The sequence below is a fragment of the Barbus barbus genome (genome assembly GCF_936440315.1).
Source record: "Barbus barbus genome assembly, chromosome: 41".
NCBI classification, from domain to species: domain Eukaryota; kingdom Metazoa; phylum Chordata; class Actinopteri; order Cypriniformes; family Cyprinidae; genus Barbus; species Barbus barbus.
Genome location: NC_136719.1, coordinates 22,393,333 through 22,403,506, shown reverse-complemented (window position 1 = coordinate 22,403,506; position 10,174 = coordinate 22,393,333). Strand labels below are relative to the sequence as shown.

Sequence of the window (10,174 nt, the reverse complement as noted above, 5' to 3'; positions counted from 1 at the left end):
AGAGTTTGTGTGGTTTTGTGGCGCCTCTCTGCGGTGGGATGTGGTATTGAGAGAGAATCAGTTTATCTTCATCTGAGTTCAATGTGTGTGTGAATCTGTACTGGAGCACCGCAGAGCGGACGCGCCTCCCTCCCTCCCTCCCTCCCTCCGCCACAGGGCCACGGAGAGGCCGTAGCCTACGTCTGCGGCTCGCGCTCGGGGATGGATCAGGGATCCGCCGCGAGCACCGGAGGGACCTTCATTTCCCTGAGTGACACTGAGCAGAGATGTTACTCGGCGCTGTACGCTCTCTGTCAGCCCGACAGCAGCGGCAAACTGGCGGCGGGGAAAGTGGCGGAGCTGTTCCGGGCGTCGCAGCTGCCGGCCGAGACGCTACACCAGGTGAGTTTACGCGGAATTTACCGCCGCCCCTCATCGCGCTCCAGTATCAGATATCTGCTGTGTATGGATGTACAGTCAGTATGTGGCGGTGTGTTCAGGAAAGAGTAAAGTTGAGGGACCTGCTTGTGCCTTGAGGGCGTTTATGGTACAGTGATGAGATCAGATGGTAATACTATAGTACTCTGATATGTATACTATAATTTAATGAGTATCATATTCATACACTATTGACAAGATGCATAAAGGCATTGCATGGCATTGTCCAAAAACACATGACAGGACCATGGTACTTTTTGGCAGTTGAAAGTGAACTATTTAGTTTATACTGTAAGTATACATACTTGGCGCAATACTATATTATATGATAATAAAATAATTCTAGATATTATAGGCCTACTGTATATGTAATCTTCCTCGCGGGATTAATAAATTAATAAAGTCGAAGAATATCTATCTATCTATCTATCTATCTATCTATCTATCTATCTATCTATCTATCTATCTATCTATCTATCTATATATAGCCTATATATATATATATAGTGTGTGTGTGTGTGTGTGTGTGTGTGTGTGTATAAATATATGCATACAGTGCCGGGTAGATTACTTACAAATGTGACCCTGGACAACAAAACAATAAGGGCCTTTTTTTTCTTATTTATTTATTTTTTTCTTTGAGATTTTGCATTACACATTACATTACGTCAGGGTTTTTTGTAATCCGATTACATAATACAGATTACATGTAATTAGTTAATAAATATATAACTTTAATCAAATAAATTAATGAAGTATTTGTACTGTAGAAGTATACTTTACTAATTTGATAGCTTGTAGTACATTTGATGGTAATGGTTTTTAGCATTGCATTGAATGATTACCATATTTATATATTGTTATTGCTGTGGTACCATGCCCCAAAAATGTGTAGTGTTTATATTTAGTCAGTATACACTCATTTAGTAGTATATTATATGCATATATATTCGGACTTGATATTGATTTATCTTGTTGTAACTCAGTCATTTGATAATAAAATGCTGAATTTAGGGTCATGTGCTTGTTTTGAATACGTTCCACTGATTCAATCAGTTTAAAAACACTTCTGTTTGTCAGTGATTCATTATTAAGAGCATTTGAAGCTTCATTCTTTACAAACATCAGCAGTGAGGATTTTCTGCTGATGTTTGTATTACCAGGCATTTGTACAGTAGTAAACACTATGCGTCATATGAGTCAGGTGAAAGGTGTTTACTGTGTTCAGTCGGTCTTAATTCTTTGTGGGTGGTGTTCAAATACTCAGCTCTACAGTTGTGTGTTGTGGCTGAGGGTGAAGAGCCATGTGAGCGTGTGAAATCGGGATGACAGGAAGGGTGCTGCCTCATTCACACACAGATAACACTGGGCTGGACGGGCTCACACTGGTTGTTAGGCGGGATACAAATAATACCTTAATTCACTTCAGTAATCCTTGAAAAGGTTTGCATGTTGCTCTGGTTGACAGAATCTGTTTAATAAACCAGAAAGAAGTTTACATTGACCATATTAGTTTGATTTTAGTCTTACATTTAGCCAGATTTAAATGAGGAACAGTGTTTTTATTATTTTTTTCATATTATTGATATACTATTACAGCTTTTATTAACAGTTCAAATTATTATTTTATTTTTATATGTTCCATTTCAATTTTTAGTATTTTTTTTTTTTTTTTTTCATTTTTGTCATTATTATTTTTAAATGTCTTTATTTATTATTTTATTTTATTTCAGGTTTAGTTATTTTAGTATCAAGTTAAACTAAATGAAAATTAAATTAAGTCTTTTCTTTACAAAAGTAAATAATTCAGGCTTGTTTCTCTGCAGTAATATCATAAAAAATATATTTAATTTTTTTATCTTTTCATACAATTTTATTTATTTATTTTATTTTAATTATAATTTTAATTTGCACCCTCTTTGAACGCTTTGAATTTCAGGGGCCATTTTTTTGCTACTGTACCTTTAAGACTTGTAAATAAACATGTAAATAACCATTTTGCATGTGCTTTGCCTTTGCTTTGCTCATTTCACATTTTTCTCACATGTGAGTTCTTCTGGTGTTTAGGATTAGTAGTAATCTATCTGTCCTACTTATTACCTCACTGTGACTGGGTCAAGTTTCTGAACACCCTGTTGACATTGTTGATGTGTTAAATTGGATGTTCATGTGTTAATATATTAATCTGACGTCAGTTTTTGCAGCTTAGTTTCAATAAATAGCTAGTCTTTTTAGATTGGGGAAGCTATGAAATAGTTTTCATAATCTATCATACTCTTTTATTATTATTATTATTATTTATTTTTTTAAATGAATGAATGAATAAAAAAAAAAAAAAAAATTATGGTATGCACTACAATTTCTTTAGTAGAAAATCAATATATTAGAATGATTTTTGAAGGATCATGTGACATTAAAGACTGGAGTAATGATGCTGAAAATTCAGCTTTGTATCACAGGAATAAATTACATTTTAAATTATATTCAAATAGAAAATGGATATTTATAAAAAAAAAAATAAAAAAAAAAATCACTATTTAATTGACTCAAAAAAGTGCAGCTTTGTTGAGCAGAAGAGACTTTCAAAACATTTTCAAATCTTACAGACGCCAAACCTTTGAACAGTTGTGTATGATCTCTTAACATACAGAAGATGATTTCTAAGATCTTTCCTTTCTGGCTCATATTTTATGGACTTTCAGGCAAAAGGATTCTTGTGTAAACACAAACAAACTCAGGCGATTAGATGAAGTGTGTCTCAGCAGGCTTTGGCAGGGAGCGCTGCTGCAGTGTGCTGGGAGAATCATCTTATTGTGTTCCTGCACAGACAGGAAGTCCAGCATGTCCTTCTGCTCTGTTTCCTGTCCATTTGCCCTGGCTTGGCGACCTATACTGACTTAACCAATAAAGAATGGGCAAACATACCCACATGCACAAAAAATTTGGGAAGGCCTCATTAGCAGGAAGCGTCACACACAGTCATGCTGTTTTTCTTTGTGTTGGTTTGTAGTGATGAATTTCATACTCATTAGAGTGAGTTTTGGATGTCATTTGTTTCTTGAACTGTTTGTTTTCGATCTGCGATTTTGTCAAATATTCCCTTAAATGATTCTTCTTCTGTTCTTTAAATTTACAGTTTTAGTACATTTTGTTGTTTGTTTTTTTTGTAATTTGTATTAGTTTTAAATGTCTATATAGTTTTATTATTTTTTTAGAGTTTTAGTTATTTTAATACTTAGTGTTACTTGATATAAAAGAAGTGTTTAACTGAAATAAAATATATAAAAATTATTATTTTTTTTAAATTTCAGTTAGTTTCCAAGGCAACATTTATCATTTTTATTTAGTTTAACTTGATGTACTAAAATAACCAAATCTAAGTAAAAATGAATAAAAACTATATAGACATTTATAAATATTTATTTATATTTAACTTTAACTAAAATTAAATTGAAAATGGCAAATATAAAAATAAACACTTATTCAAAATATTAATAAAAACTATAATAGTATCTCAGTTATACTAAAATAGCACTGCTTCAAGTTAAACAACAAGCTGAAATGTTTACATGTTTATATTTTGCTTTCTTTCACTTAATGTTTATTGTTTCGAGTAATGAAACTCTTATGGTTTTAATTTTAGTTTCACGGTTGACAAAAGATCATCAGAAAGGCCCTCAGTGTCTTGCTCATCTCTGCTGTCTCCTCAGACCCTCATTTAATGTCAGTCAAGTTAATGGTGAGATAATTAAAGCGAAACAGCTGAGAGAGAGAGAGAGACGTGTGTCCAAATGGGAATAGACGAGTCATTGTGTGTCTCTGGAGGTCTGTCAGCGTGCTCTGGACTGCTCTCATCCGCTCAGATCCTGCTGTGAGCTCTGAGTGCTAGTCTAGATTTTTCTGGATTTGAATTTTTTTTCCTTCCTCAGGTCTAATTTTTCTAGGCTCAATTTAAACAAAAAGCTATATTTATGGCCTTTTTTGCCTTTATTGGATATGATAGTAGAGAGCAGACAGGAAAGCATTGGGTGAAGACAGTGCTGACTTCTGGGCTCAATTTTAATGGATAAATTAAAGAAGGAGCCAAGCAGGACCCAGGCCACAGTCATAACGGCGACCTACGGTGGAGCCGACGGAGGGATGAGCTATGGTGGAGGAAGGGATGAGCTATGGCGGAGGAGCCCGAGGCGGAGAGCCGGTGAGCCAGGGCGAGGAGGATCCGAAGGACCATGGTGGAACAGGTGGCTCAGGTGACCGAGGCGGGGATCCGGAAGGCCGTGGTGGAGCCAGATCAACAGAGGACCAAAGAGGAGCCGAAGGGAAGAAGGAGCCTAACGGAGCTGGAGGGACAAGGCACATCCAGAGGAGCCGGAGGGACGAGGGAGTCCGGCAGAGCCAGTGAACTGATGGGCCACGGCGGAGAGGAGGGAGCCAAGAGCCATGGTGGAGCTGCTGGGTTGATGGGCTGAGGCGGAGTCCGGGACTCAGAGGCTGGAGGCGGAGGCAAGGGGTTCTCCAGCCACGCCAGTGATAGAGACTGGCAGGACACCAAAGAGATGGTGGGCTGAGGGTGAGCAAACTGCTGAGGGACTGCCAGACAACAGCGGTGGAGGAGACAGTAGTGGGAGGGTTGGTGGGCGGGCATTTTTGTGGCTCTGGGCTCTCAGGGCTGCAGTCAGGAACAAAAGCCATCCCTGGGCTGAACTTGGGAACGGAAGCCGTCTCTGTGTTGGACTCGGGGACACGAGCCCTCTCTGGGCTAAACTCGGGAACAGAAGCCCTCTCTGGCCCGATCTTGGGAGCGGAAGCCCTCTCTGGGCCAAACTCAGGAACGGAAGCCCTCTCTGGGCCTAACTTGGGAACGGAAGCCCTCTCTGGGTCAATTAACTTGGGAACAAAAGCCCTCTCTAGGCCGAACTTGGGAACGGAAGCCCTCTCTGGGCCGAGCTCACGAACAGGAGCCCTCTCTGGGCCACCCTCGGGATCAGAAGCCCTCTTCGGGCCGGACTTGGGAACGGAAGCCCCCTCTGGGCTGAATGGGGAAATAGGAACCCTCACTAATATGACAAATTCCGCGAAATTCCACATTCTACAGTAAATACCATTTAAATTACTAGATTCCATGATTCTGTCCATGGCAGCAATCAGAGGGCCCTAGTTTCTGTGTGCTGAGGGTTTTTTAGCATCTTGCTATGCAGTTTCTTGGGGATGTCTGGGTGGTTGCCAGGGCATTGCTTTGTGGTTGCTAAGCTTGTTGAATAGTTTTGAGCTGGTTGCTACTGTAGGTGCTCTTTGTGGATGCTGAAGTATGTTGCTAGGACATTTCAGGCTGGTTGCTAATATGTTCTGGTCATTCTAAACTTCAAATTGTTCACATGACAGATCTTCATGTAAATGACTGACAGCACAGGTTTCTTATAGATTTAGCATCTTGCTAACAGCAGAATAAGTCTTTTGTGGGATTTGCAGCAGTTTTAAGTCTCCATCTGTCTGTTGATGGAGAGTGTTAGCATGTGCTTGACTATATTGATATATTTTTCTAATAGTAATAGGAGCTATAGAATGCATTTGTCACTCATTTTAAATGCACATTTGAATTCAAATGCTGTTTATAATAGTTTATAATGCACTGATCGTGATTTATTTTTAAATTAACAACTGTGCTTATGTAAAGGCACTGTATAAATAACAAATAATACTAATTTAATCATTATTATTATTCCACTTAATGATTAAAATGTATTATCAATCATTATTTTAGAATATAATAAATTGTTATAGTAACTATATAAATTAATTGTGCAATTCTGTTTGTGCCTTAAATTTAAATTCAGCTTAAATTCAGGGATTGATTTGGAATTTAAAAGACATTTTAATTTCAGTTCTGAATGGTTCACGACACTGGCTGCTGTTGCATGAGTTACACTAGCCTTACTTAACATAATAAACACCATTTAGCGGCAGAAATAATAATTTTACGGGGTGTGTCATGTGAAGTGATGTCCGTTGCCTGGGGCATAAAACTGTTTTGGCATCTGAACGTTTGTGTTGTGACACTGTGAAATCCCTTCTAAACTCCAGATGGAGGAAACAGACGGTACATGAGCTGTGTTTGATCCGGTTATACAGGAATGGATTTAATGCAGCTTCCTGTCCACACAGATTTATTTAATCAATGTTTTGTCTATAGATTATACTATGAAGAAATTTATTTAGTTTAAATAGCATTCATAGATGATTGAAACAGCAGCTGACTTTTTGATCATTTTTATAATAAATTACAATGACATAATATAATATTTTATAAAAGTAATAATTTATAATATATGTAAAATCTGCCATTGGACCAATGACAATACTACTTCAATATCATTATAGATATAATTTAGATATAATTTTCTTTATATCTATAGAAATATTTATTCTCAGGTAAGTTTTTCTTGTCTAGTGAATTTTTAATTAGATTTTTATGGAAGCCCATTTCTGCCACAGAATAAAAAAAATAAAACTATAATTGTGAATTTTTATCTCACAATTCTGACTTTTGTTTTGTTTCTTGCAATTCTTGCAATTTTCTTTCCAGAAAAATTGGAAATGCAATTTTTAAACTCACCTTTTTCTTGGAATTGTGAGTTTAATGTTACTCAATAAAAGACAACTGTGTTGAACTCCCTTTTAATCGACTGCATCCATTGCCGTTCACAACAACATAACAATACCGGAAGCAGCGATCTCGTTCACACGAGTCCTTACTTCCTTTAAGTGTACTATATGCAAACTTACATTCAGAACCCTAGGCAAATAGTACAGAAATATTACATGTATACAAAAATTTGAATGAATAACGATGACTGAAACTTAATAAACTCCATCTCTTCTTTAAAAAAAAAAAAAAAAATATATATATATATATATATATATATATATATATATATATATATATATATATATATATATATATATATATATATATTTATATAGACTCTGGTAGAAGAGTCAGAAGGACGAGGAGATGACACTGCTCTCAATGACATGTGCATGTACTGCTGCGCTTACGGTGACGTGAATGTAATAAAACGCTTGGATCGCAGCAGCTCTACTAGATGTGATCAGGACCTCAAGAGCAGAGGCCGACTGTACAGCTTACTGACTGTCTTATCAGTTCATGCATTTCACCATCCATGAACTCCATACTCTTCATTAACTGTACAGCTGTTATATATATATATATTACAATATTCAGCACATGCCCTAGGAGCTCTCATTGAAAAACAACAAAACATTAGCATACAATAACCTGTTTTAACAGTTTATTATAAACGGCTCCTTTTTTTACTTGACTCCTGTTTTTAATAAAGCTTCCCTTGTCCTTCACTAAGTGTCTTAAGTAATTGCAGTGGTGATGCCCCCTTTTTTGTAAGGCAGTCTGCAAGTTGTTCTTTTGTATTATACCACAGCACTCGTTCAACCCTTTGTGCTTGAATAAATTCTTTGATGCTGCTAATTTCCAGACGCAGTCTTTTCTCAGCAGCTGATTTTGTGGACTTCAGTGCAGTAACAAGTGAATGATTGTCATTTACTCAGATAGCATGTTCAGTGTCACCAGTAGTCAGCTCAGAGAACAGTGTGGTCAGAAATATTGCATTGTCAATTCCATCTGACATTGCCAATGTTTCACCAGCAAGAGTGCTTCGCACAATCCTCTTGACTTTTTTTGACTGCCAGGAAAGGGGAGAAAACTTCCCATTTTCTCCCATGAGAACAATCATATGTCCACCTTGAGTTCACCCATCAGAAAGATTTCCAAATGAGGCATCACTGTATACAACCATCTTAAGAGCACTGTCTTTGCCCAGGTATTGGAAGTTCAGAACTACCTTTTTTGACTTCAGTTTACACACTTATTGTCCAGTCTCAAAGTTTATTCCCACGTAATGGAAGCTGTCACACTCCTCACGCCCAACTTGAAACATGGATCTGAGATGAGATATTACTGTTGTGGAGAAATTTTGTGTGCCTCTCCATATGAAGTCATCTACATGGCAAGCAAGTACCCCAGTCACAGTGCAGTCCTGATCTAGCCAATAGAACACAGCAGGATCTACTTGGGACATTATTCCTCCTGACCTCATGACAATCTCCTTCACTCTAATATATCAGTAGAGTGAAGCATCAGCCAGACCATACACACACTTTTTAAGCTTCCATAGTTTTCCTTCATTGTTGGCCTCAGAAGGATGTTTGATATAAAGGTCACGGGCCAGCTCCATTCCTTGTAGAAATGTTGAAGTTTTCCACCATATCTTTCCCCTCATCATTATTAAATTCTCCCCCATTGTCGCTGAACAGTTTCTGGGGTGGGCCATGTACACTTATCCAGTCATGGAGAAAATGTTTCACCATTTCAGATGATCTCTTTGTGGTCAGAATGCTGCCTGCACTAAAGCGAGTAAACTGATCAATGATATGGAGATACCACACACCTGTTGGCAGGTCAACAGCAGGCTTTGGTTTAGCTTTACTATGTTTTTGGCATACCTCACACTCACTCACTTAAAATTTTTTGCAAGATGATGCTGCATTCTGTATCTTTATTTCCTGAGCTGTTAAGAAGTCGCTGCAATTTATCAGCAGAAGCATGTCCAAATTGTTTGTGAAGCTTCATCAGGATGTTAATTTTTTCTGCTGGGCTCATTTTATCCGAGATTATTAGGATTTCATTCGCATCCTCTTCAGCAGTTGCCAAGATCTGCTCACTGCACTTCATGTATTTAGGGCTACTTTCGTTGTCCATTATGTTTACACAGTAGTGACCAGAGCTTGTAAACTCAAGTTCTACAGGTTGATTAAACATTACTGCTCTGTAATTTTTCATGTCTAATGGCGCTTTTCCACTGCGTAGTACGACTCTGAATTGTGATATAAACTGAGAGGAAAAAAGTCCGAATTGCAAGATTTAACCTTATAGTTGCAAGATATAAACTCCAGAATTGCAATAAATAAATAAATATATACAAATAAACCGAAAGAAAGTCATAATTGTGATAAACAGTTGCAATTTTCTATCCCACAGTGGAAACGTGCTTCCATAGATTTCAGCATGTTGATTGAATCTTTCGCTAAGACAAAACCCAGAAGATTTATCTTCATTTCACATTTGCAGTTATTGGTAATTGCTTTTTTCATTTGTATATTACTCTGAATAAATATCGCTCTTGCCTTTCGGATACAATCACGTCCTGTCAGAAGGCAAGACATGCTGGACAAATGTATTAAATGCGTCATATAATGCTACATGCACTTTTACAAGTTGTTTGAACATAAATGTGCGTTGGCAGTGTGTGTGTACACAACCATCCTATAATGATAAAAAAAAAATTTATCTACTAAAATCTTTACCCCTTTCTCAAATCGAGCCGATCTCAGATGCCTGTCGTGGGACGTCACACGGACGAAGGCCGCTCCCACGATAGTTTGATTGACAGTAGCGTTTTAGCACAGACTGCACTGGTGTCTAACTCAGACCCACCCTGAGTGAGCTGTCATCAGTTATTTCACCGCCGGAGCAGATATAGACAAGAATGACTCCTAAGCGATTGAGGTGTTTTGTTGTTGGATGTAATAATGAACATAGCAGTCGTCATTTACTCCCATCATCTGAGCGGCTGAAGAGGATTACGTTTGGTTCTGAAGGGAATGTGCCCTCGATCTACCTAAATGTGTCTTATGTTTGCGTAAATCATTCGTGATCCAGCTT

The 10,174-nt window shown here is 37.6% G+C and overlaps 1 protein-coding gene across 2 annotated transcripts in view; it reads left to right on the top strand.

The window, feature by feature from the left end:
• Positions 1–201: 201 nt before the first annotated feature.
• The window catches only part of LOC306860171 (ralBP1-associated Eps domain-containing protein 2-like), a gene marked incomplete at its 5' end in the record, with an annotated part of 49,240 nt that continues 39,267 nt past the window's right edge, over positions 202–10,174 (top strand). For both annotated transcript variants that reach the window (XM_079401735.1, XM_079401734.1), the window contains one exon: positions 202–381. In XM_079401735.1, the coding sequence (XP_079257861.1) occupies positions 202–381 (180 nt within the window). The remainder of the gene's footprint in view (positions 382–10,174) is intronic.